This window comes from Monopterus albus, unplaced genomic scaffold, assembly GCF_001952655.1.
Source record: "Monopterus albus unplaced genomic scaffold, M_albus_1.0 scaffold289.1, whole genome shotgun sequence".
NCBI lineage: Eukaryota > Metazoa > Chordata > Actinopteri > Synbranchiformes > Synbranchidae > Monopterus > Monopterus albus.
The window spans coordinates 83661-111236 of NW_018128169.1; the positions used below are offsets into that span (position 1 = coordinate 83661).

Genomic DNA, 27576 nt, shown 5'->3' on the forward strand with positions numbered 1-27576 from the left:
CAGTGGTTTTTCTCATGATTTGAGAGCAATCATTGGATCACTAATGACAATGTGTTGGCCACAGTGAATGGGAAACATTATTACTGTAGACAAAGCCAGTAACATACGGTATGGTACATATTGTACAGTATGAATTGCACATCATAACATTCATCCAGTGTTAATTTTGGCATCTGATTTTGACTTAGTTGTAGTCTTAAGGCTGATTTGTGGTTCTGCATTGAATCTATGTAGCCACATACCCTACTCCATAGCCTGGTGTGTACCTTTCCAGAAATGTAACTGTGTTGCTGTGGCACAGACCTCAACAACTGTAATTGGCTGTGTTGCAAACATTATATCATAATAAATAGCTACACATTTCCTCAAAGTATTTAGTTTTTACCTTATTGACAGAATCATCAAATTACCCGCTGAGTGATGTGGCGCCAGAAACAGTTCTGGGTCTGAGACGTCTCAGACTTCATCAGCATCTTGTCGACAGTGGCAGTGTAGGAAAGCAGCATGTCAACAGCTGGCTGTCTATTTAGGCCATATTTTGTCCATTTCAATGGAAAATAGACTTGGGCTAACTTTGAGTCATAGCTGTACACATAAAGCACGTGAAATCCATGCCATAGACAGCTTTACTACTTTCTTGTTGTTATCAAATCCTGATGCCTGCATTATCCACAATCCGACCCAACTGCCACTAGTTCAGTTAAAGATTATGGTATGTAATTGTTTTTCTGACTAATGTGGCCTTGAACACTAGGTTCCAGCAGATAATAGGCGAGTTATAACATTTTCAGTAGCTTCCTTTGAAGCCACAGAGGCATTGTACTGTACGTGTTTTTCCTACCTCTGAAGTAGTACTCCGCAAGACATGTAAACAGGCACTGATGTGTAAAATTGCGAGTTCCCCTTTAAATAAAAATTCTAGTTTGCCAACATGCTATTTAAAGACCTTTCCAAAACAACCTTCAAACACTATTTAGTAATCAGAAGCCTCTAAACAGTTCATTTAATAAGCTGCACCCACTGAATTATCATGTAACCACAACAGGTTGAAAAATGAAGAAGCCAGATTCTTGCAAGCTAAAGTGTTGCAGTAATTCAACAAGTACTGTATATTGTTATGAGAGTTTGATGATGGCTGCAGCTGTAAAATGCTTTGACTCTTGGCATTTCATTTTAATAAGAAAAAGCTCTGCACTTACAGGAGAGCAGCCTGCTGCTACTGTGTTGCTCATTTTTGACAAATTGTTTTAATCAATTAAATCATTTCTCCCAGTCGAGGTGGTGGGTGAATTCTTTCACTGACGTATTTTTATGTAGGTGGAAGCTTAACCTCCACATTATATGATCTGTTCAAGGCAATTAATAAGAGGCGATGGCTTTGTATGGTGGAACCTTGCCAGTGCTCGGAGCCCAGGTGACCAGAGGCATTTCTCACAAGTAAGGTCACTGAACAGTCAGAGCCAAACAGTAAAGCAAACTGTGACAAGTCTGCATCCTTTATATGTCATTACCAAGCTGTGTTGAAAAAAATTAAGACCGCCTACAATGAAAATGCCACTTAAACTTTGACAGATTAACAGCCGCTATGAAAAGGTACTTTTCCAAAAATGTTTCAGATGTCACAAAGTGATGGTGACATTCTGTGTAAGCGCTCCTCTGAGTGGATGTGAAAACCTTTTCATAGCCTGAATCTAAACCAGCCAATTCTGTTATATCACTAGCTTTCTGCAGAGGTTTTTAACCCTGGAAAATGTCATGTTTCATCCAGGAATAATGTTGACAAAGGCAGCATTATACTAAAGTGTTCCAGTGGGAGCCTTACAGCTGATGGTTCTATCACTACACTGTTACTCAGCTTGTAATTAGATGTTGGGGGAGGAAAAAAAACCTACTCTCTTCAGTATGTGTTATAAATGAGCACACTTGTGATGACTGAATAGAAAATTTTAAGATCACACAGGGGAAAAGGGAAGATTGGTTTGTATTTGATAATTAAGCTGTAGCATTTCAAAACACACCAGAGACTGTCCACGGTTGGATGAAACTTCCTTCTCTCCTACAGTGGGGAAACCTATCAAACAGAATCAAATTTTAGCCATTGTTCTTTCTCTTTTTAGACTAGTTTGTCTGAAGGTCAAACTATTATGGTGGTAAATGTGTGAGAAAACTAACAGAAAATACTTGCATTAGGATTTTTCTACAGTATAACTGTATCAAGCGCCCCTGCAGAACAGCCGCCCCACATTAAAATCCCATAACGCCCCACGGCGGAAGCTTAAATGTAAAAATATAAGGCATTTAAAGTGCCTTTAATTGCATCTGACATGAGCCCAGTTTGTGATGCAACAAGTTCAGAGGTGTATGCAGTAAACAAAATGTAGTGTGCCTCCTGATCATAGTTAATTAATGAATCCTAACACACAGTGGAACTTGTCTACTGCCAGTGCTACCAGCCAAGAGCCAATCACTGTTGGTGGCGGTAGAGAAGCAGTTCACAAGTAGCTGACTTGGCTAGCATTAACATCAATGAAGCATCTGAATTATTAAAATTTACAGCATGCAGGTTGCATTGTGGTGTGTCCTACTCTGCTCACAAGCACTCTGGGTGGCTAAGTCTCCTACACAACCAACAGCTGAATGAAAATCCTATCACTCGATCTTGATTTGACTAAACAGATTGGACTGAAAAATACAGTAGATTTCTGCTGACTTGTTGCTAGTTCCCTGAAGGACTGTTGGTGCTGACATTCCTGTGAAGACGTACTGTTTGGATGCCTTGGGTTGAAGACACTGTGCAGAATGTTAGTGTGTGTTCATGTGGGCAATTTTTGTGTGTACAAATGTGTTTGTGTACGTGCATGCATGTGCCAGAGTGTGGTCTTTTGACGCCTCTGACCTTCATATCCCCTGGGCATGCCGGCAGCTATTTATCTTTTAGTCATTCTGCCATTTATGACCAAGGCAGCTTCTCTGGCACTGACGTCTGTCAAAACAGACCCTGTCCCATGATATGCAGCAGGTTGCAGCCTGAATGGCCTGCGGTCTAACAGCTGATGCAGTGTGCAGGGTAAAAATGAAATGTGCTTCCCAAGAATTCACCAGCCTCCAGTTTTGTTTTTCTGTTTTTTTAATCTGCTATCTTACCAGCTGCCACTATTGTAGTTCACACCCTGCTAGTTGCAGGAAGCTTCAGACTGAGTGTGCAGCTCTGATGTCTGTCAACAACTCAGTTTAGCTCTATGGCAGTTGTACCTGCTAAAACGAACTGAAGCATTATGTGTAATGTTTTCCACCTGGCTATGTAAACTTTTGGTTATTATTAGAAAATAAAGAACTCCCAGAGACAATATCTTTAAATGTAGCATACACAGATGGATGACCAGTTAAAGAAAAAAACAACATGGAGCCTTATGTCTCTAAAGTCTGCTGGAAGAATAACCACCTTTCTTCCAAAAGACATTTTTTTGTTTGGTGTTTTGATGATTGTGGCGGAAATCACTAATATGTCAATCCAAAATCTCCCTATCTCTCTGTGCGTCCTTTTGTGTAGACAGCTGATGACTCGTACCACATGAATCACATCATTGTCATACTCATCAAATCATTCACTTCACCCCTTGTGCCCTGCATAGAGAGGGATGCGCCAGTACAATCCCTATTAACCTTCTGTTATTATTACTGCAGCATCCCTGGCCTCATTTTACCTTACATAAAATAATTCTACTGAGTTCCATGCAGAGATGTCTATAGGTTTTAAATCTGGAGAAAGGAGGGCACTCGTATCTGAATGATACTCTGTACTGCAAAAGGTCCTTAGTTTGAAGCACTGTAATCAGTTCTGGTAGAGAAAAACTTATATTGGTGCATTTAAGAAGCATTTGTTGTGTTTATTTTAGTTTTTTCTCTTTGTTTTGTCACCGATATGAAGCTAAAAGTCTCTGGGACAATTCTTATTAAACCATTCTCAATTTATTTACATTTTCTTGTTCATACAAAGTCTTTCTCTACAGCTGGCAGAAGTGAACATAAATCTTGTCATAAAGCCTTATGTGTTTCAAAGTTTAAACCAAGAACAACTCAAATATGCAGCAGTTGAACCTTTTCTAGTGGCAACACTAAATATCTCAATGCCAGGGAACAAAGTTTTCTCACCTTGCATTTTTGCCAGGCCACACAGTAGAGGGATGAATATGAAAAGGACTTGAGAGCCTCTCTGGAAACCCACTGATTTTGATGGTAGATTGTTAGATGTTCTTTTGAGCCTCTTGTACCCAAATGATGCTTAGCGTTGCCCTTACACCAAGTAGCTCCTGTAAATGCTTATTGATTGTTCAAGTTGATTTACTGAAGAAATGCTAAAGAAATTTATGACAACCAGTGGCATCCAGTATCCTCATTGGCTTCTCGGGTTGCTCCGATTCTGCTTAACTAGCCAACACCTGCTGGCGAGCACCTAGTTCTGCTGAGTGTAGATCTCATTACTGCGCTCATCCCCAGTAAAGTTAATTTGTCTCACAGAAGATGCCATGTAGCAGCTATTTTATATTTTTCCCGAGAAGGTGATCACACTGTAGTATGTGGCAGAGATGTCACCTTCCTCCCCTCAGCACACAACAAAGTATTTCTTGTGGGCTGCTTGACATCAGCTAATATAACTGTTATTAGAGGAGAAACACTTCCAGACAACAATGAGAAGTTGATATGACGTGTCAGCCTCTAGTTCTACTCATTATTTTCTCTTTGCCTCAACTCTGCTCTGCTAAAACTTTCATGTATTTGACTTTTTTATTTAGAGTCTTTGATGGCAGATTGTAAATACAACACCCTCATGTTTTCTGTTGCTGTCAAGGTTGGCTCCTGACACCTGTGTGATGGATTTGTTCGTCTGTTTCTTTGTGTTGATGGCACAGCCGCTTTCTTAGTTTGAGGCAGTGAATTTCTGCGCGACTGTCACTGTTTGCACTCACCCTCAGGAAAATAATCCTTAGGTTTTGTTGATGTGATTTGACAATCACAGACGTACTCAGGATTTGGTTTTGCTGAATATAAAAAAAAACTTATTGTTTAATAATGTGAATCTTCAGGGGGATTCTTGTTTTCACAGACACTAATTGGCTGAGATTTGAAACATTGCATCCACTTTTAGGAAGTTCAGTGCTTTGAATCTTTTTTTCCCTACCACCTGGAAATCATCGTTATTTTTTTAGCATTAAAATAATTTTTTAATTATCTGAACAAAGCAAACATATACTTTCCTAATAGCTCTTATAGTATATGTTATTCATTTTTTCTTTATTCCTAACTATTCTGCTTATTTTCCCCCCCAGATGATAACTGCAGACTGAGTGACTACCATCGGCTGAAAACCAAGATTCTGGATCTGCATGACAAACAGTACGTGGGCTCTAACATCCACGGAGCCCACAAGGACAACATGACTGCCAGGAAGCAACTGGTTGATATGATGTTCAAACACTTTGACGCAGATAATAGCGGTCAAATAGATGCCAGCGAGCTCTCACAGGTAAGGATATTGGACAAAATGAGATATTCACCAAGTAAAAACACAGTACATACTTCACTCCATCAAACACTGGCATGAAGGTAAAATGTAACATCTTAACCTTGGATCAAGCGCTCACTGAACTCTAGCTTGTCAAAAACGTTTTCAGACAAAGAGCAAAAATCTGCTTACCCCTTAACTGTGTCAAAACCACTGAGTCCTTTTTATCTAAATATCTAATCAAAAGGAGACTACAAATGAACAAATGCCTGTGCACGTCGGTGTTTAAACTAACCACTTTGAAGGCTGCCATAATTGTCCGTTTCACTCCTCTCACCCTTCTCTCTGGTAGCTATAACATGCAGCTCTGAGTAAATCTTTTGAAAAGCGATGTGGGTCAAAGGAGCTGTGTGCTAACGGGAGGCTGCAGCCTTTTGCCAGTGTTGCCAGGAGGACTGCTTGTGAAAAAGAGCTTTTTTGGCTCCCATGAGGAAGGAAGATATTCTGTGCATAACAAATAAAGCCTCCCATTACCTGAGGATTGGTTTAATATAGTACTGTAAATATCTGAATAAGTGAAAAGGTAAGCAACCTGTGGTGTTTTTCAGAACAGTGGTACCAGTTGCTGTTCTTAGGTCAGTTTCCTACTGATTCAGTAGGATACACCATCTGTATAGGGGTCACCTTCGGTAGCTCTGTCAGGGCCTCCCTGCCTGACAGGAAAGGTTTTAATTTGAATATATTTTAGTGTTTTGAATTTGGCGCATCTAAAACTTGCCCGGAAAATAGTAATCATTTTGGCATATTCTCATATTATTTACATATTTTTGCATGTTTTTACATTTACTCCATGGCAACATGAGAGAAACTGGTGTTCAGTGAGTGAAATGCATAGTCAACAAACTGTGCGCTGTGTTTTATGGAATAATATTGTCAGTGTGCCTTGAGTGTGAAGTGAATATTACTGTGGACGGATTTTCAAGCGTCTTGTGTTGCATTTATTCTATTTCAGGCCAAGCTATACCAGTCTGCCTCTCCCTAGGTGTATGAATGACAAAAGCAAGTCAGTAATAATTAACATCCAGCTGGAGAAGCTCTTTTTAGGGGGTCCTCAAGGGCTACTTCCAGCCCCTTTTTATCCTTGACACATATGGGACTGTTGGCAGTTTTCACACAGTGTCCACTACACAAGACACATTCTCAGAGCATTTCGGGAATAGTTAGAAATTAAAATATCGGTGGATTGCAGGTGGACCTTATGGGATTGTCAGCTGAATCCTAAGGGTTTTGTTTGTTTGTTTTGTTTTTTACATTCATGCATACATTTGTGACTCTCTTTGGCTTTGAGGTAATTGTGTATAAATGCTGGCTTTCTGAATTGATTAGAAAGCTTCAAAAAAAATCTGTGCACATCTACAGTATAAAAATATAATGAAAAGCTTCTGCATACTTTCATCTCACATCAAAATTACTTCATGATAAATAGATAAACAGCTTTGCTAATCTGAATTAGCACTTAATAAGCAAAGGCAGCTGGTGGATGACAGTGTCTCATCATAAGGGCACATGAATGTCACTATGGACTGGACCTTTAATCAGGTTTTATTTTGGCATATTATATGACCTATCAGGATTTAATTTCAGACTAATTAATAGCTTAGAATTAATAACTACAATTTTATTTTTTCCCCAAGGCATTTTAATATACACTATTCATAAAGGGTCAGATTCATTTAGATTGCATTGTCAGGGGAATCTAAAAGTTTTCTTATCCTGACATGTTTGAGCTAGAAGTGCAACATTTTTTTTATGATGAAAGAACAAAACCAAAGAGTCGTGCAAATTAAACTTTGATGTGAAAAAGCCCTCAAGACCCAGCACAAGCAAATCACACTCTTATCAGTAGTTGAAAGTACAGAACCATAGCTGTCGCCGTCCTGCCCTAAAGCACCCCTCTTAATAGGAGCATTCTGATCTCAATTGAAATTCTAGGACAGAAGCCCCACACCCTGGCTTATTTGACTTGCTAGAATATGTGCACAAAAGGGGCACAGGGAGCAGCTGCCCCTGGCCTTTTAGTCTTGGGTGCCATTTTAAAATGGCAAATCAAAATAGTTTTTTCTTCATGCAGTGCTCGTTTCCATCATTTAACCAGACAGAATTCAGAAGACAGAATGACTGAAATGATTCCATTTACCAAAAACAAGAGAAGTTAGTTATCTGTTCACCATGAATCCAGCTCTGGCTTTGTCTACACTTGGAGGATGCAACTGGTCAGACTCGAACACATATGAGCAATTTGACAAAAATTGTCTTGTTGTAAACAGAGGTTGTTGTTTTTTTTTTTTTTAAATTACAATCAATGTCGGGTTTGTCATAGCGTTTTGGAGGGATTACTCTTTTTGTACTGTCACAGCCAGAAAGTGTTGAGCAGGTCTGGAAAGCATTTGGTTAGGTTTAATGAATGTGAAATTCTTTTGAACTACTCAGGGTTTTTTTTTTTTTAAAGAGGAACAGCCACAGCTGTCTAACGCATGCTTATCATTGCTAATCAGGGCATAGTGGTTTTTACTATACACAGGTACGGTGCTGTTTTCTCTTTCTTTTCCAGGAAAACCAAGTTAAATTGGATGAGGAGGAGACAAAACTTTTAAACAATTTTTGAATTGGTAGGGAAGTGATGCATAAATTATTATGGTGGTGAGTGAAGAGCATACAGAACAAAAAGATAAAAACATGTTTATAATGTTAGAAAGCTTCTCTTGAAGGTTGAACAGAAGAATAAAACTAAACTCAGTAACACTGCCTGGTCAGAGTCATGTGGATATGTGTAGGATTGGTGTTCTGCTAGTGAAGAACAGCTGTATGCAGATGTGACCTTGCTAACAGCCTTTGAAAGTAGGCCAGTGCTCAGTACTGTGCTTTCAGATACATTTGTTCACATGCTGCTATGCTACACAATTACTGTATTACCAGAATGGGTCCGGTGCGATTACTGAAATAAGTCTATAATGCTATAAAGTAATAAAAACTTAGTGTAACTGCTAATTGTGCAAAAGATTGTGTTCTATCTGACTAACCAGCCAGTGTTCCATTGTGGCTTTAAATTAGGCTTCGATTTAAAACTGGCAGAAGCTTTATTCTCAATCAGCTTTATTGCTGGTTATCCCATCAGTGGTCTGTTTAGCTCACAGGCTCTGCTGAAAGCCAGTGAACATGTCTGTGGTCCTCTTTTTATTATTATTATTTTTTGCTATGGTCGAAAAATGACCTGCTACAGAGGTGTGAGTGCAAAATTGTGATATAACCACTGGGACCAGAGTCTGTATATGTAGGGAGTTAGGCTATGGTATGAAACAGTTAAGCAATGTGGTTAAAGCAGGCGTTCAATTCTCTCAAAGGCCCTCTGCGTTAAATGTGTGTGGCATTTTAAATGATCACTTACATTTATATTTGTTAGCTTACTTTTGCTTAGGTTTATACTATACTCTATTATAAAACACAAGCAAAACAGAAAAAAATCAAGGAAAGTAACAAGCAACTGTTTTATTGTGTAAACTACTATTTAGTGCTTCTAGGTTTCTAGACTAAAGATGCACCATTGCTGGTGACTCTTAAAATTTGGAAAAGTCATCTGGGAACGGAAGTGCACTGATCCGACAGACAAGGCATGATGTATAAAGCCGCCTCTTGTGATCAGCGTTTTGACAGCTGATCTAGTGTGATGGATGTTTTACTGCTAGGGCCATGCAGAGGGTGTTGAATAGGATCATGCTTTAGCAGGATGATGATGGACCTGCACAGCGGTTGAGACCTTTCCAGCATCCGCTGTGACAAAACTTCAGTGAGTCTCAGTTTGGCTGTGATAACCTGACAGCTAAAATTATGTTTCATCAATTTTGACATTCAACACAGAGCTTCTAATTGAGCTGGGAATGTTGAATCGTCACATAAATTGTCCAAACCTCTTAAATAGCAGAATAAGAGTTTAATCTTTTTGACCAAAGTCATGTCTCATATTTAAAGTCAATGAACCTTTTCTGTAATAAACCAAACAATGATCTTTCTGTACACTTAACCAAGAGCTGTCAGTGCCTGAACATAGCCATTAAAAAATTTGTAATAATTTTGTAATTGTTACTAGTAGATATTGAATTACAATATCAGATATTTAGGTATCTACTGTAATGTTGAGTTACCTCGTTATTTTAATACAAAGCATAAAGTACGTTGTGGCGACATTATATGTCCTGCAAATTATATTTATAAGTTAGTTGTATATACATCACATCAGTGGTTTTTATATATAAATCTCTCCTTGGGCTGTTCCCCTCTTATTTATGTACATGCATGTGTAAAAACCAAAATCAATATCTACTACGCTGTATTTTATAGATGTCGTCCCCATAGTTGGAACAGAATTTGGCAAAAAAAAAGCTTTTAAATATGCTGCTTCCTGGAATAATGTACAGAAGGACCTGAAATTATCAGAACTGATTGCTATGAGGTAATTTAAGTCATTTTTAGAAGACCAAGAAAACAGTGCTATTGGCTAGTGTGATTGTTCATTGTTTGTGCTTGCTTTTGCATCTACACTGTATTTGGGTTTTTTTATATAACAGCTGGATGCCAGTTGTATTTGTTTGTTTGTACTGTTTGTGTTTACCATTGTAACAATCTGCTGTTGTAACCACTGCTGCCCTCTTGGCCAGGTCACTCTTGATAAAGAGATTTTAATCTTAATGAGGCTTCACCTGGTTAATAAAAGGATACATTAAAAAAAATAAAATGTAAAAAAGTACTTCTTAAACCAAATGCCACTGCATTTTCATTGAAGGTAATCAAGCAAGAAGGTCTGTCCAAGGGCTTCTCCGAGTGCACATTGTTCGACCTATTGAAGTACAACGATGTCAATAATGATGAGCGCCTGACAAAAGAGGAGTTTTACACAGCTTTTGGTGAGTACAACATTTTGTTTTTCTAAAATAAAAAAAACCTATTCCAAGTTTTCAAACTAAAAAAAAAAAAAATGACGGCACTACCACTGAAGGTTTTGGTTGCATATATGTTCATACCCTCATTTTCCATTTACATTATCTGAGAAAACATGGGTTATGTGTACTGTAGCAAAACAATTTCTCATCCACAGAGTCTCAGTCAGTAATTTTTAATACCTCTTTATATTTTTGTTTCTTTCTTGAAGTTGATTGTTCACATCATCTTAGTGCATATACATTGACACAGGAGCAGCATCATTTTTTTCATCAGTTAATTATAATTTTCTTAAACAGCATCGCAATACTCATAATCAACATGCAACAGAAATGGAAACTTGAAACCATAGAAACTGCATGAATTGGTTAAGCTCATTGCATCATTAGTTTATATATATATATATGTGTGTGTGTGTGTGTATGTGTATATATATATATACACACACACACATTTCATTCTGTTAGTACTCACAGTATCACTTCCTACTGATTTATTTTGAAAGCATAAAATATAAGATGTCTTAAAATGTACAAACCGCATTTTGACTGTGTGCTACTTTGAAATGTGAAAAGAAACTAGTTCTTCACATCTGAACTGTCAGACTGTTGCATTTCCTTGGAAACATGAGTCATTACAAAGTGATCATGAAAAACTGGGAATAGTGTTTGATATCTCACCAAGGGTTTATTTAGTCTGAGCTCTAGACTGTTGCCAACTGTGTTGTCAGTCTTCAAATTGTTTACTGGGTAGGAGTTGGTGCCAAAGGAAGCAGGTCACATTTACTGCAAAACAGTAGTTCAAACCTAATCCTCCTCCTCGTTAGGCAACATAATGATGGGTCTGAGTCATATCAACGCATCAGTTTCCTCTTCCTGCTCTCTTTCATGGTTCCTACTTGTCTGACATTTTCAGTTAGCTCAAAATCCTTTGACAGACTATCCTCTGACATTTGGCTGGCTCGACACATTTAGCAGCGGGAGAGACTTCATAATCAGCATTCACTCATCGGCCCTTTCTTTATTTAAAGCATTTCTTAAACAGAAATAAAGTCACGAGAGTGAATGGCACAGTCTCATGTTGTCTGCTGTTCTCCACATCATACGTGAATGTGTGGGAGCAAACCCCTTCTAGCAAGTCAGGAAAAGAAAGGAACCCCAGCTAAACTGGGGAGCGGTGTGTTTCCTTGAGTTGCTCTGACTCCAGCTACTTCCTCTTCAGCTCTCAGATCTTCCAGCTGAACTCTTCACAAGGAAATGGGATATTTTATGCAAGTAAATCTCTCCCTCTGTGGTGGTTTCTTTCAACCTGCCTCACTCCTCTCTTTGACTTTGTTTCCATTCTTTTTCTTTTGTGCCACCTAATGTTATTTAACAGCAGTGGAGAGCTATTCAGGTATATAAATGATTCAACTCTTGACTGGAAATTGGTCACATATTGGTGAATATTAGTGTTTTTCAAAACTCCGACTGACTCAAGATATCCATTCTGTCTCCTGGAGTGTTTGAAACCATTTCCACTTCTGTTCAACCAATATTGAATTGATATGAGTGTTTTACATATTTGGAGGTCACTGTGGTTCTCACTTGGTGTCTTCTTTATTTTATTCACATTAAATCGGCTAAATGCTTTGGTACTTAAGGCCCCACTATACCTGTGAGACAGCTGAGAAAGAGAGATAAATAGTAAGGTCACAAATTCCCCTTCTCTGTAGACTAACTACACTACTGAACATTTCATTTCACCTAATTTCAATAGAAGTCTATTCATCTAACCAAGGTAGATAACACCTTGGTGCAAAGGAGCAGATGCATTAAAGCTTTTTGACAGCTTGATATTTTTCAAAATAGTATGGCCTGTGATGTGGTCATAGGAAACAAACATGGCTAGATATAAATGTAGATTCGACAGGAAAACAAAACAAACGTATCAGATATCAGAGTCTGTGAACGCTACATAGAGCTGTAGACTCTAGTTCTCAGTGGATTCAACATTCCAAGCAGATATTTCATATTATGAGGAGCCATTTTATTCAAAGTTCATACACTATGACCTTTTGCTCCCCTCGAGGAAGTGCTCAACAAGACGAGTGCTCACCAACACAGAATTTAAATAGGTTTTCACTGGTCAAAAATCGTGGACCCAGTCCAAAAATGAACCTGTGGAGAATGTACCCAAACATACAGTATATGTCAAAACTGGCATTTAATAGCATAAACCGTATAGGTTTCTGGTTTTCCTTGAATAAGCTTTGCTTTAGTTCCCTGGACAGAATAAAGCTTCAGCGATATGTGTGTGCAGTCCAGATGTCAAAACACACCGTTTTCTTCCGGGTTGACTGAGGTGTACCACGTGATCAGAGCTGACACTATGTACACTTGGGTTCATTCAGGTGTTGGACATATTGTCACACAGACCCAACACCCTATTCAATGTTATTATGCTGAATAGAATTTGAACCCGGTCCAACTCAGTTCCTCAGAACCATATGATCCATTGAGGAAAACTTATAATTTCAGCTCCTCTTATCCTGTATTGCATTAGGCACAATGCTCTGACACTCAACATCAACTATAAGTCACATTAGGACAGAAATGCTAATTGGAAAACATTACTGTTTTATGATGCTATTGTATTGACTAAAAAAAACACCAGTTCAGTTTTACCGAGTGTGCCTTTTTTATTATATTGCTCTTAGCATTTTCCATATACTTGTATAAAACAATTCTATAACGTATCACATGGAGCTGTATCTTTTTTTCTTTAACTGTTTTTGTTTAAATCTGAGTGGTCTGGTGTACAGCTGGTGATAAAATACAATTAAAACCATTTTCAGTAATAGCCTTGAACATTTTCAGTACTTCACTGGTTTCTAGGTTGCAGATGTAGCTATGGGATCCATGGACTTATTGACCTCGTAGACCACGGTCACAGCGCCTGCAGCAAAAATACATGGCAAAGTTATGATGTTGAGTTCACTGCCAACATAAACTGCAAGTAGCAGCTATAAAAGTCTATGCAAATACCTTAAGCGCTCTCGTAAACTGAGCAGCATCATAAAGTAAATCCATTGATCTAGTGTGTCCAGAGTTATATTGCGACATGAAAATGAAGAGCAGTAAATGCAGAATGACTCCCCATGAAAACTGCACCTGTTGGACTGTTCTGCTAATAAGGACCCTTTGGACACCTTTGTGGAATACTCAAAGTGTGGCAACATTGTTTGTCAGGACAGAAGATAAGACTTTAATTTCCATGCATTATTCATTCCTTCTTTGCATAGACTAGAAGGGGTTGAGAATCAATTTGCTTCAGCTAGCAGTAAGGAAACTGTCTAGCAGAAGTGGTGTCTTTTAATTAGATGTTACAGATATGAATGATGCCTTCTTGCTACTGATAGTCAGCCCCCTTGTCATCGTTGAATAATTTGTGAATGATGGCCCAGTGCATCATGGGTAAACATAAGGTGCCATCTATCATAAAGTGTCATTAACATTTGGCAGGAGTATTACAGTACACTGGAGCATTGACTGGCAGACGTTAACACCAACTATATGAAATTGAATCGTCATTTTACACAGAAATGACACGAGGAATCCTACAGTATAACAGCTACAGAAGTGACCTTGAATGTACTGTACTTCACTCCAAGTACATACAAATGTTTTGTGCACTACATATCACAGATACCCTATATACAGGGTGGGTGAAAAGTAACTAGGCATTAAAAATTTGCTATAGAACTTGTATCACTGGAGTTGTGATGAAAACAGTCTCTAAATAAAAAATTTCATATGAAATATGATTTCATTTCATATGAATTTGGTATTTGAATGATTGAATTTGATTTATTGATTCACCAATCACTGAATTTGATTCATATGAAATAAGATTTCATGTATAATCCTATTTACTGTTTTCATCATGACTCCAGTGATGCTACAAGTTCTATAGCCAGTTTTTAATGCCTAGTTACTTTTCACCCACCCTGTAGTCTGCAAGCACCACTATGAGCTTTGGTATATAAAGTAGCTGCAGTAGCTAGTCATGCTGTGCACCAGTTTGATTCAAGTTTATTACCACTTACACACATATGAAATGTTGTTTCTCACGGACCACAGTGCAGCATAGAACAGAAATTAAGGGCCTGTATAAAAAAACAAAATAATTATAGACTAAAACTAAAAAAACTGTAGCACATACAAGCACTGCAGAGGGCTAGGAGTGAACAACTTGAACAAGACCCAGTGGGTTTCCTCCTGTTGTAGCAAACTTGACATACTGGTGGAATTTTGGCAAAAACTGTTTTTACATTTGCATCATTGAGATCACCAGCAATGATAAAATATCTTGCTTTGCCTGTGTCTCCTAATTGCTCAGGGTAAACTGCTGCAAGAGCTACAGCAATGAACTTGTTTGATATTATGTATGACACTTCATGATCTATTCTGCATTAATGCTGCATCTAACAACTTCCCTCAATGTCACAGCCCGAGAAAACATTTATTATATTTCATAAGATTGAAATTATCATGCATTTCCAATGTATTTATTGAATTTTCAACATATAGATACATTCCTTAACCTGCATCCTCACCACTAAATACAGTGAAGTAGAGAAAGGAGAGAAGAATTGCTAAGAGTTAACAGGCTAGTTTCCAGAGCATTAACTGAAAAGCCTGAAAGCTTAAAGAGCAAACCTTGTGTACATTTTATAGATGAAACAAAAGTGCAGCATTAGTTCAGAAAGCATGTAGTGATACAGGTGCACTTAACAGATTTAACATGTCTTTTCCTTGGTTTTCTCTGGAGTTGTACACTCTGGCAAAACAGGACAGGAGGCAGGTGTGTCGTCTACAACAGACCGGTTAGTGTGATCACTGCCAGATAAACTTAGGAAAAGGTCATGCTCAAGGTCTGCCACAAATAATATCACTGCTTGAATCAAAGGAGGAGTCTGGCACTTTGAGTTAACTGGGAGCATATTTGTCTATAATATGTCTAATAGGTACTTTAATATTAGCACAGTTGGGTAGTATTCAGACAGAGGGTTGTAAAAGCTGGTACACATGAAGCAGGCTGTGACTACATCCTTGTGTCAGTGTAGTTTTTTTTAGCTTTTTGTAGCTGGCTGGACAGTCACAAGGTGTTTTGTCTGTGCAGCACACAATTTAGCTGTAGCTTTGGCTACACCTCCTAACTGCTTCTCTAAGTGTCTTGAAGTGGTGCTTCACAAACAATGAAAATAAATGTGCAAGTGCTTGTAAAGAATCCTCTGTCTGAATGCTCCCTGAGGCTAGTTAGTTGGCTTGAGTCTTATCTCCACCAAAGCCTCCTCTTAGTTCTGTCCACAGTGTAGACATACAATGTTTCCTGTTTTTTGATCACATGCAAAAGACCTCCTTTCTTTTAAACACTCTGGCAATAGCAGTAACCCTATTACTTCATGTACTCCACTGCTATGACTACAGTTAACCAGATTTTAGCCCATCTTCACTGTTTATCTTTCAAGTATATAAAGTGTTGGGGATCTTAGGTTTAGTGATTCAGGGCACATTATTTACCTGTAATTGTACTTTTCTATCAAGTAGAGTGATAAAGCTATTTGTGCTTCACTGTGGGATGTACTCACTCCCTGCTTGTTGTCTCTCGGGTGCCAAGATATTGATCTGAACCCTGAGACCTCCTGACAGAATACACAGCCAGGAGGTACAGCTCTCTGGTTTCTGTGGAGCCTAGAAGCCTTGTATTGTCCGTTAGACTCCTGAGGGACTGGTGGGTAATGTTATCCTTCATATTGTAATACGGATGTGGTCCACACTGAGATTAGAAGAGTTAAAATTGAAATAGTTTTTTAAGGACAACATCAGCAAATAAGTAAAAAGGGCAGGGATGGTTTATGCTAGCATACACCTAATATTAGGAAATGTCTTGATTAGGTTTGGATTAAACAATCTCACCATAGCAGTAACTGAGTTCGAGTCCCATCAGCAGGTAGCATGTTCCATGTTGTCATGAAAATTTAGATATGCAAATCACCATTATTTCAGAGCAAAACAGCTATAAAATGGTTGTGAGTCTGTTGCTTAACCATTGCTTTCAAGGTCTAGAGTAAACTTCAAAACTCAGTACTTTAAATTTTCTGAAAACTGTGGTCATGGTCAAATTTACAGTATATAGGAAGAACCTTGTTATGGGAAAAATAAAACGTATGGTGCTGGTTATGACTGAAATTAGGAGTTCACTACTTAGACTAATAGAAGCAAACTGATAAATCAACCTTTTATTGAATGGGTTTTCCTTTGGGGGAACATGTCAATTGTAGCTGTGCAGTTCAGATGTAATCGAATTTCTAAAATGTTTTTGTTAGTTTTTAATTTGCTTATGTTTTGTTGTAAATTTCTACTTATTTTCTTTCTTTTAATGGATGACAGATTTAAGCTTTTGTAAGTCCAGGTTTAGTGAAATGCCTACATTTGCAGTTTTCCAAGCTCAAAAATGAGTTGACTTACACTTTCTACTTCTGTGAAGATTATAATTAGCCATCCAAACCAATAGCCAGGCATCCTTTAGGGAAGGCTCCTTCCATTAAGGGAGGAAGTTATTCACCACCCATGGCACAGTGACAATTAATGGAAACCCAGGTTTTTACTTGTCAAAAGCCCTGCTGAGAATTCCATTCACTTATCATGTGAGAAGTGGTGTTAAACTAGTTTCATAATTCATGGTTCATTTTCCAACATGTGACTTTTTATCTCCAGAATGTATTAGAGAGATTTAAAAGCTAAATTACTTTTTTAATTCTAAATGATTTTCAACTGAAGAACAAGGGCTGATTTTTCTCAAAAGGATTCCTCCTTAACTTGGTGACAAAGGGAAAGCGTTGTGTATTCTTCAGAATATATATCTAATTAATAATCTAGTATTAAATGCATTGATAATTAGCAATATTGATCTGTATGAAAAAAAAAATACTGTGAAGTGTGTGTGAACAATGTTTGTTACTCAGCCAGGTGAAGACAACTTGTCCAGCTGCAGAAGGAGCAGCTGTTTGTGAGAACAGTGATGCTATTAGAGGTCAGTCTTTGTGGACTCTATGAATGAATGCTTCAGTAGCGCTCACACTCCACTGGTGGGTCTGTTTTAAATCCCCACTAAGGAGAATATATTTTATGCCCACTGACTGAGAGAGGTTCAATATTCTTTTTTCTTGTCAGGATTGTTAAGCAGTTCAGTGTAAACAGATTACTGCATTCATTCTCTCAACATTTGCAATCTCCTGCCAACCGGTCGAAGGTGTTGCAACATTTGCAGTCATGCAACTACTCAATTGTGATCTAATGTTGACGCGGGGGTAAAAGTAAACACACTTACAGTTGGATGGATGCTCACTGTAGTGTCTTGCTAAACACACAAACACGTGAACATCAACATTAAAACCTCAGGAAAATAATACAACACAATTCGATGTTGTCTAAAGCCATGCAGGTTTGTAGTGGTGAAATATGATGGCACCATTTAATCACGGCCTCTCTCATGCTATACTGTAGCTTAAACACTCTGTGTTTTACTTGTTGTAGTAAGTGAGGGAATTTTTCATAAGTTGCTTTCCACAACCTTCTGGTCTCTTGCATACTAATGCCGGTCGTCCCTCATGATCTCTTCTAGCAGCTGCTTTGGAAACAGACTTGAGGCTGATCAGCCAGAGGTAATTCATTCACAAAGGCTGTTTGTTAATGTTGTACAGCCATCTTGATGTTTATAACAATTGTGGGTTGGTGGGGGGTGGGGGGATTTGGGTAATAATTATCCTCTTGCCCTTTACCAAATGCCTGTAATTTTTTGCATCCTTAATTGTGTAATGCTGCAAAGATACAATTATTTCTTCTGGTTCACTAGATGCAGAAAGTACTGAAAGATAGGCTCCAGTAGTTTGGTTTCATCGGGACCATTCGTAGCGTTAGAAAATAATCTCAATTAAGTGGAGCTGGATTCAACATAAATGGGTGTTCCTTCTTCAAAATGATGCCCAACTTCTGTGACCTGATGTTGAACTGCAGAACTTTCTGCACACATGAAAGAAAAAAAGCACAAATTACACAAGAAATGTTCTGGTTAGATTATAAAGCCTGAATGATTCATGCCAAGCAAATAGAACAAAATGCAAAACCTATTGAAATTAAACTGAATCAATTTCACTCAAAACACTGTTATATTTTTACTGTTTGACCTCTTTTTACTTGGTTGTTGATATAAACCAAATTATCAGTATTTTTAAATTACTGTTCTGAAAAAATGTTAGCTTCACTTTGATTGTGAATACAAAACAAATCATCATGGCTACATTAGAAATTTGCATGCCCTCCCCCAGTATCCTCCCTCGTCATGACAGTCTGATACAATTGTTGTGCTTCTGAACTGAGCTGTGTCTGCGTTGTGTTAAGAGCTAAGAAGAAATACAACCTGGAGTAGTGCGAAGGCGTGATCTCTCCCTGTCAGTCATGTCTGTGGGCGTACTAGTCACCTGATTAGTGTTTTTGTTATAGTTTCCTTATTGTACAGGGATCGACTTTGTCAGTGGTGTGACTACTGGCAGCAGTTTAACATGAAAAATGAAACAAAGCCAGTATATGATACAACATTCAAACTATTTTCTGCGTCTAATTCAAGTCCTTCGAGTCACTCTTCTCAGTATCAGAATCTGACTTATTCTGTTTTTGGAGTGTTTTTTTTTTTCCTTCCGAGTCTTCTGAGTCTGCGTATGGGCCAGGAATACTCAGCATCAGGGAAAATACTTTTATCTCTACTTCAAAATGTCAAACTCAAAGCAATTCGAGGTACATACCCATTCAGCCTTTGTAATATTGAACATCATTGAGAGGGAGAGAAAGGGGACTGTGTTAGAGGAATGAGAATCATGGTGAAGGAAGACAGAGCGGAGTGAGCATGTGTTTAAGAGAGCGACAGAGCCCGATAGAGGATAGAGTAAGGGGGTTGGCTAAGCAACCTTGGTGTAATTTGTCTTCATGCATCCAGCCCCTCGCAGCATCCTGCAGGCCCAGGCTATTTTCCCTGACAAGCTTGTTGCCTCCTGCACGGTAGTTGATTTACCTCTCACCGTGGCACCGACCAACATCCCATTCTGGGAGCAGAGCAGTGTAAATCAAAAGTCTGGACTTCACCGTTAATCACTAATTACAGGTTGGACAGTGAAGGTTGATCCTTCCCAGGAGGCTGTGTCCCTCAGCACTCAAATTAGACCAAAAAGAGGAGCCAAGGCCACTTCCTCCTTTGATAAATCTCTCACAGATGATGTGTTGGACTCAAATTGTTTGAGTCGGCTCCAACAGCTCCTGTCTCTCTCAGGACTTTCTCATTCAGGTCGGATACTAACCCTCGCTTCCCACTTGCCTCCCCTCCATCCTCGATCCAACAGCTAAAGCTATGAGGGAGCGTGCCTGGTCGTCTGTCTGCCCACTTTCTTTTTTAAATTTTCCCTATAACTTCACACATTTCTATCCCCCAGGGGTCAGCGGCAAATCAAATTTGTTTCTTGCAGCGTATTCCAAAAGCATTAAGATACAAGGGAGCTGTAATTGAACGGTTAGGGAGGACATTACTGAAGGAGATTTTTTTCAGTGAATCCACCTCAGCACCATGAATAGCACCAAGTGGCTGCAAGGTGTGTTGATCTGCTGATTATAGTGTTATCAGTGCCATGGGAGGAGGAGGATCATGGATTAGCCATGTGTGACTGATGGAAGAACCGCTTTCCGTAATTCTTCATTTTCTAAATCAGAACTGTGTTTACATTACAGTATGTGTCTACTTTTCCTGCTGTGCCGTTCTCCTTATCCCCCTATTTGTGCATTTATCTTGGTCATGTCTGAGTGTTTTTGTTCTTCTGTTTGGTTAGTAAACCCACAATTAAATTTAGCCCTACACTTTCTTGCACCTTTAAACTATTAATAGGACTTTTATTTATGCTTAAACCCATTTAAATCTACACCTGCAGCATTTTAGCAAATTGTTCAAAGTCTATCCATTCAGTTCACACTGAAAGCGAGACGTGAGCGACGCATTGTGCGTCTGTCAGCCGGACAGTGGCAGGGGGAAGAGTTTTCACCAGGTGGACGACTGGACAAAAATAGTTTTCATGTATGCTGTTTTTATGTCGCCTGTGGATTTATTGATTCTACTGAATACCATACCAGTAGAAACGGCAGAAACACTTTCAAAAAGGCTTTCAATGTGGATTAGCTGTTAGGAACAGCAAGTAACTTAATGCTATGTGTTAGGGCGATATGTTGTCATTCTCTGCTACAAATCCACGTTGTTGTTGCTTTAAAATCACAGCTAATGTCAGCAGCATGTCTGTAAGCCCGAACACAACCTTTTCATTATTAAACTATTCTGAATACATAGCTGAACCTGAACAAAGAAAAGTTGCTCCACTATAGTGGATTGGAATACACTTTTAATAAGGCCCTGCAACATAAAGGTTTTTTACCCAATAATCTTTTTACCTTATTATTTCTATTCTTTCTTCCCATGATGGCTCTCATATCACCAGTACTGACTGTTGTCATGTCTTTATTAGGGCTGCCCCCTCCCCCTAATAGTCGACTACTCGAGTCATTCAGTGCTGACACTGTCTGATACGTGGATGTACATTAAGGTCTCATCTATTTAGCAAATTGCAGAACAAGGAGAAAAAGAACAACAAAACCCACTAGGACAAACCACATAAAGATGAGATTTGAACTTTATTAGAAGTGGTTTTAAATATCATGGTCTACTTTTACAAGAGAAAAGATTATGGAGCTGGTTTTTCAAGTCCGGTTAGTTTACCCATCTCAGTTAAAGTGCAACGCACAGCCATTAACATGGCATGGATCCATCCGAATGGGACTAGGAAGCTAACATCAATGCGTGTGGAAAAATTTTTCAATGAGGAATTATAAATCAGAAGAATCATTAGCAGTGCAACCTGGCACACATCAAACACTCAATAACAACATGGTAACTGATGGGAGAAGCTTAAACTTGTTAGTAAACTAGGCTATAACCATGTCTCCATGTCTCAGAAAAAAAACTGCCCATAAGAGCATTGTTTCAACAGAAATACGAGCATGCTGCCTGTCTCGTTATTCCAACAAATCCATATGGCAACCCGATATTATCTATCACTTTAAATAGGACAAAATTTCTTGCATCATCTGCAGCTGTCTTCTGTTGATTTTTAAATGCTCAGAAATATGCTCCTGTCACACTTTTGCATTTAAATACCAAAGTTAATGTTGTCAAAATTCATGCCGTTTGATTTTCTGACTATATAAGAAAGAAAAAGAAGGAGCAGTCACACTGAAGAGCCAACTGACAAAATCCTTAATCAGGTACAGCCCTAGTCTTTATTACTTACAAACACGTCTTGACTGATCAAATGTGTTCCATCAGAACACATCAAGTCCACAGGGGAAACATTTCAGGTGCTTTATCAAGTTGGTTACTGCTTTTCATATGCCATTTAAACCCTTCCTTTTCTAGATCAATACAAGTGATGGGTTCTGTATGCAGGCCATTACAAGACATTTTATCATCACCTAATGAAAGAGACTGAGTAATGAATGAATCAAACACTTTTGTTTGTTTGTTTCCCTAGAAATGAAAGCCTGATGGCTCATTAGTGGGTGTTTGAACCTGCTTTCCTGCTTCCTCCTGTGCATGTGTTTGTTCTTGACATGATTTGGTACTGTATGCATAGCAAGATTAAACTGTTTAAACATTTTTCTTTTAAATTCATTCTGCAATTAAAAACAAAGTGCATCACCCAGAATGATTGACAATAGAGTTTAAATGGCAGTTATATAAAGATTACATACAGGTACATTATTCAAAACTGTTCATTTTGCAATAAACATGACAGTGAATAATGCAGCAAAAACACCTGTAATGATTACTATAACCTGATGCAACGGCTTGGCAATATACACTGGAGCTGATAATGTTCAATTTTTGTCAACGCTGTCACAGAGTTGGCTCAGTTCTGTGTCCACAGAGCGGTGAGCAAAGTTAAACAAAAATAGCTTCATATTTGACTATAACAAGATGTTTCTGGCATTATGGCTTTATATAACAATGACGATATCTTATAACATAGCTTACAGATTTATTTAAAAAACTTTCTCAAATAAAATTACCAGCTTGAGTAAACTGCTTTCCACCTAGTTGTTAGGTTCCCATGCAGCCAATAGGTTCCTGCAGAAAGAGCTAAATGAGAGTTTACAGCTTTGCTTCTGTTTATGGAAAGTGAAGAGAAAATATGAAAATTAGAAAATGCAAATGAGCTGTTGATAATGTGCCCCGCTGAAGTTTGCAAAAAATAAAGTGGTAAAATATTTGTGCTACAAATATTTGTGTTTTTAAATGTTTTGTTATACATTGTTATGTTTTTTACTTGTTAATCAAATCAAAACAAGTAGGTAAGCTTCTTGAACACAACACAACACAACACCAGGACTCGCTACAGCCTGACAAATCACAGAGCTGAATCAACTGTCTAAAAGTATAATTATCTAAACTTACACTCCACTCAAAAGAAACTGCTGTTATTAATCCTCTAATTTTTGATGTAATCCTGGCAGTGATTTGCCCAGGCTTAAGTAGGGTTTCATAGGGCCAAATGAGAGATTAGAAGTCTTAACACTGGGCTCCCCACTAAAAAGAAGTACGAATTGTCTTTTGGCCTGGACCTGACAAGGTAGGCAAGTTCACAATTCAGAGACACAACAAGTGGTCCAAACAGTAAATGAGTGAGAAGGTTAAAAAAAACAAAAAAAAAACAGGAGCCATTGGTACAGGGCCAATGGACTCGGGCTGTAATTGAAGGTCCTCTCATCCTTATTCTCTGGGCTGTCACTGTCTGCTGGACCTGCTCTTTCATTTGGTTTTGTATTTCATGCCCTTAGGAGCAGAACAAATTGAGTCTCTGTTTCCTTTTGCTTCATCGCTCATTACCCAAGAAAGATTAAAAGGCATTCTCTCATAGGCCACGTTACATAATGCCACCAAAGAATGGATGAGCGTAGATTGTGTCATCAAAATACTGGACACACAAAAACTGTTAACAACCCCAGCCACGCTAACCTCACACCAGCCCATCCTGGCTTTTCTCTGTGGCAGTATTTGTTCTCAGAATTGGGTAAAAATTAACTGTTGAGAACACAACCACTGCTCATCACCAGAAACATACCTGGAAAAACTCCCAGTTATTGCAGGAATACTGAAGTGAGCAAAGCACAGACTCTGATCGAGGTCTAAGGGCTGTGTTTTCATGTGGAACCTCTCCTGGCAGTGCAATTTTTTTTTTCATGTTACTTTCATCAGAAAGGATGCACTCCTGGGCTTTTACAACAGTGTGGAAAGCCTAGCCTGTTTTAACGTCTCAGAACACTGAGCATGTTAAAAATATTTCAACTTCAAGCTACAAATCAGTGCGTTTCTGATGCGATTTCAGCAGAGCAGCAGCACTGGTGTCTGTTTTGTTCACATAATGGTGGACACTGGGTCCTCGGATAGACTGATAGAGAAAGTAGAACCTCCATTATAGTATTATCGCATAAATTATGCAAAGTATTTACACAGCATTAAACTTAATTCCTTCTCATTACTTTGCAAATTGCAATAATTGTGCTGCCTCGGTGCATCTGTAACTACAATAACATCTGGCTCTACAGCATAGTAGCAGCTAATTGAGACAGTCTATTTTGATTCTTGTTTTCTGGTTTCATTTAGAGAAAAATGTGAGCAAAACATATTTATTTTGCATTGTGAAGTATCTCCGTTGGTCTGTCTAATGTTGTCACTTTTGTCAACAGATGTGTACTTGCTCACGCTGCCAGATGATCAGAAAGTGAGCACCACTACAGTGACCGTTGGCCAGAGCACCGTGCTAACTTGTGCCATCACAGGGGAACAGAAGCCTCACATACTGTGGAAGAGAAACCACCAATATCTGAACTCCTTGAATCTGGAAGACATTAATGTAAGAACCATCTGTCAACTCCTCCTCAGGTTTATTGTTTCGAGATGAAAAGATGGGTAGACGTGTAGCTCCAGTAGTAGACTTATAGATGCCTATACTGATACTGTAGGTAGATACATAGTGAGATTAATAGTTGAAACACATGCAGTGAACTCATCTGATTATTGCGTTTTGACATTGTGAAGCATCATCAGTTATTAACAACATCTTTCAGAATCCTTTTGCAGCAGCTGTAAATTTCTGATAATTTTATCCTGTATGTCTGTCTTGTCACATTTCAGCCTTATATTTTTGGCAGTGGCTCAGAATGTCAGCACATTTTATTTGAATGCTGGCACTGGCTTTGTATGGTAGGTCTGACAGTAATCCAGCTTGTCAGTTTATGTGCTTGGTGACTGTGTGTAGAGACTGCTGGGAGGGACAGTGATTCCAGACAAAGAAAAAAGATGAAGGGGGATTCCAGAGGGGTTCAGTCCTAGAGGAAGGACCTACTTTAACAACTTGCATGGGTGTGTTTGTGTGTAGATCTACATTCACTGCTCCAGATAGCTCTTTATGCCACTTTCATCCACATCAAAAGTTAAGTGGCGAGGTACAGAAAGGAGCTCCTTTGGCTTATTCCTTTCCTCTTGGTGTCAGAGCTGACCGAGATGAGTGTGATACTGCTATGCATAATTAAGTCAACACTGTCATAGTAGATAAAAGGAAACCCAGTGAAGCCACTAATGTAACATTAAATGTTGATGGCCCTTAAAATGAGAAAGAGGCGCCCAGCTGTCGCCAGTCATCCTTGGCATCATCAACTGGCTGTAAACTGGCCGCTGCTTCTGGTTGTTGGTGATGTGTGATTCTCCTAAAAAGCAGCACCATGAAATCAACAGCTTTTCCATTGTCATTTTCTGTAATATGCTATGACTGCTTTTGAGCAATACATAGTCAAAAAAGATGTACGCAACAAAGAAGAAGTGTCAGATTAGTTTTTGAAAATGCTTTGAATTACAGGGAGAAGAAATGAGAGGTGCTAGGTGTTGTAAGGTCAGTGCAGGCTTTGATCTATTGTTCTTTTTTCCCCAAAAAACAGTTTTCCTTATTCCTTTGTCTGCAGATTGAGTAGAACTAGTTTTTGTTTCATCTCCTGCTATTGCCTGAAGACGCACAGCAGAGTTCAGTGCCCCGTCCAGAGATGGCCTTTGTCTGTGCTTCACACACAGTCATCAGTTTCCCATGGTGACATGTCAGGCACAGGTGTATTTTCAGATGAAATGTCAGATCAGGGATGAAAGCTTTTGCTGTCAAATGTTGTTTACTGCAGCCATTGTAGTAACGAGAGCTTTGTCTGAAGTTCATCAGTAGTGGGAATGATGACAGAATATAGAAAAATGACCTGATATTCTTTAATATTTTTGGACATTGCTGTGCTTTTGTGTCAGAACTTCATAAAATGTCTTTTTTCACTTTGTAGGACTTCATTTTTCCCCCTTCATCTTTGAGACAATGCAGTTCAGTCGTCTGTGCTTGGTTTTTTTGTGGTTTGAAACCATCATATTCTGAAGAAAGCAAGAACATTTGATTTCAGTCACAGATTTTTAAACCATAGCTAGAACTGAGCTGAACGAAGCATGCACTTGCAGTTTGCATTTTAATTATCTGTGAACCACTTTGGGACCAGTAGGATCTAAATTCCCTGCATTTAATGTTGTTGCATAAAATTACACTTCATCTGCCTCCATGGAACATGCAGCATGTTGGTTGATGCCAGGCAGCTGAAGTGAGACCGAGTTAAACTACTGCAGGGACTAATTTCTCTCTTCAGACATTGTTGTACTTTGACCCTCGGGGTCTGTGGTTGTCAGCTTTGATTTTTTTGTTGGTGTCTAACAAAGCCTGAGTTTACAGCCTCTGTTACTACCTCCAGAGCAGTCGCACTAACACTGGACACCACCAGCAAGTATATAAACTTGAGCACTAACAGTCTCGTGTGGCTCATCAGAAAATTGTGTGCAAACCACACTACACCAAGAAAAATGAGCAGTTCACTGACAGCTTAATCCAGATTTATTTTTGGCTCTTGGACTTCCAGTCAATCACTGTTGTCCCTTCTTGAGAGGAGAATGGATTTTGTCTGCACCTGGTATCCACAGAGCCATTCTAAATTGCCTTACAGGCAATTTCTGTATAACTGTTGTTGTGTGTGGTTGTTCTGTATAACTCCTGTTAATATTTGTGAGCATCCACTGCCAGCCTTAATTAGAGTCATAGTCCTGTGCATGCATATCGGTGCAGTCTAATCTCACAGGCCTTCTAAAATAATTTGGTTATTTTAGAATTATTTGAATTATACTTCAGAGTTGGACTGTGCATTAATCCCAGCAGTGGGCTTGTATGCAAGAATTCAACAGAGCCTATCTAAATTTTGACAAAGCAGCTTACTGTAATTCCATGACGTTTATAGCTGCTGGCTATTGCATCATCACCCAAGGTTGTCAGTATTTTAGTCCTCCCTGATTGGCTGAACAAAAGACACAGTCACGTACACAGTCATGTGTGTGTACACACAGTATACACACACATGGGTTTCTCATGTTTATTTCTATTTGTACTGGAACAACAACATGAGAAACCCACAGAGAGGTGGTGCATTATCTGACAGAAAGACTTGGGGTTTATGGGCATTTGATGATTTGTAAATCTTATAAAGGGGTGGAAATCCAACAATATGAAAGTGTACAGGGGAAAATGGTGACGTTTGTACAAAATATTCATCAGAAATTTTGATCAATATGTCCTTGTGAACTTAGAAGGTCACAGTAAAATATATATTTACTTTAGCACCAAAATCTTTTAATTTAATCATGAAAAACAGATTTGTTAAAAATAGAAACCATGTTTTGAAGAAGGACTGTAGCTTCAACACAAATCAATACAACACAGGAAGCAGCACAGTCTGAGCTGAACCTTCCTTCTTCTCCTTTCTTATCTCTGCGTCCTATGCTGGTGGTTTTCACATTCTCTGTATCTACATACATAGTGGAGATGT

At 38.7% G+C, this 27576-nt stretch overlaps 1 protein-coding gene across 1 annotated transcript in view; it reads left to right on the forward strand.

The window, feature by feature from the left end:
* Positions 1-27576, forward strand: part of fstl5 (follistatin-like 5) — a 160889-nt gene that overhangs the window by 80147 nt on the left and 53166 nt on the right. Inside the window, exons 5-7 of the mRNA XM_020622822.1 lie at positions 5328-5524; positions 10341-10461; positions 24373-24539. Coding sequence (XP_020478478.1) covers positions 5328-5524; positions 10341-10461; positions 24373-24539 — 485 coding nt within the window. The remainder of the gene's footprint in view (positions 1-5327; positions 5525-10340; positions 10462-24372; positions 24540-27576) is intronic.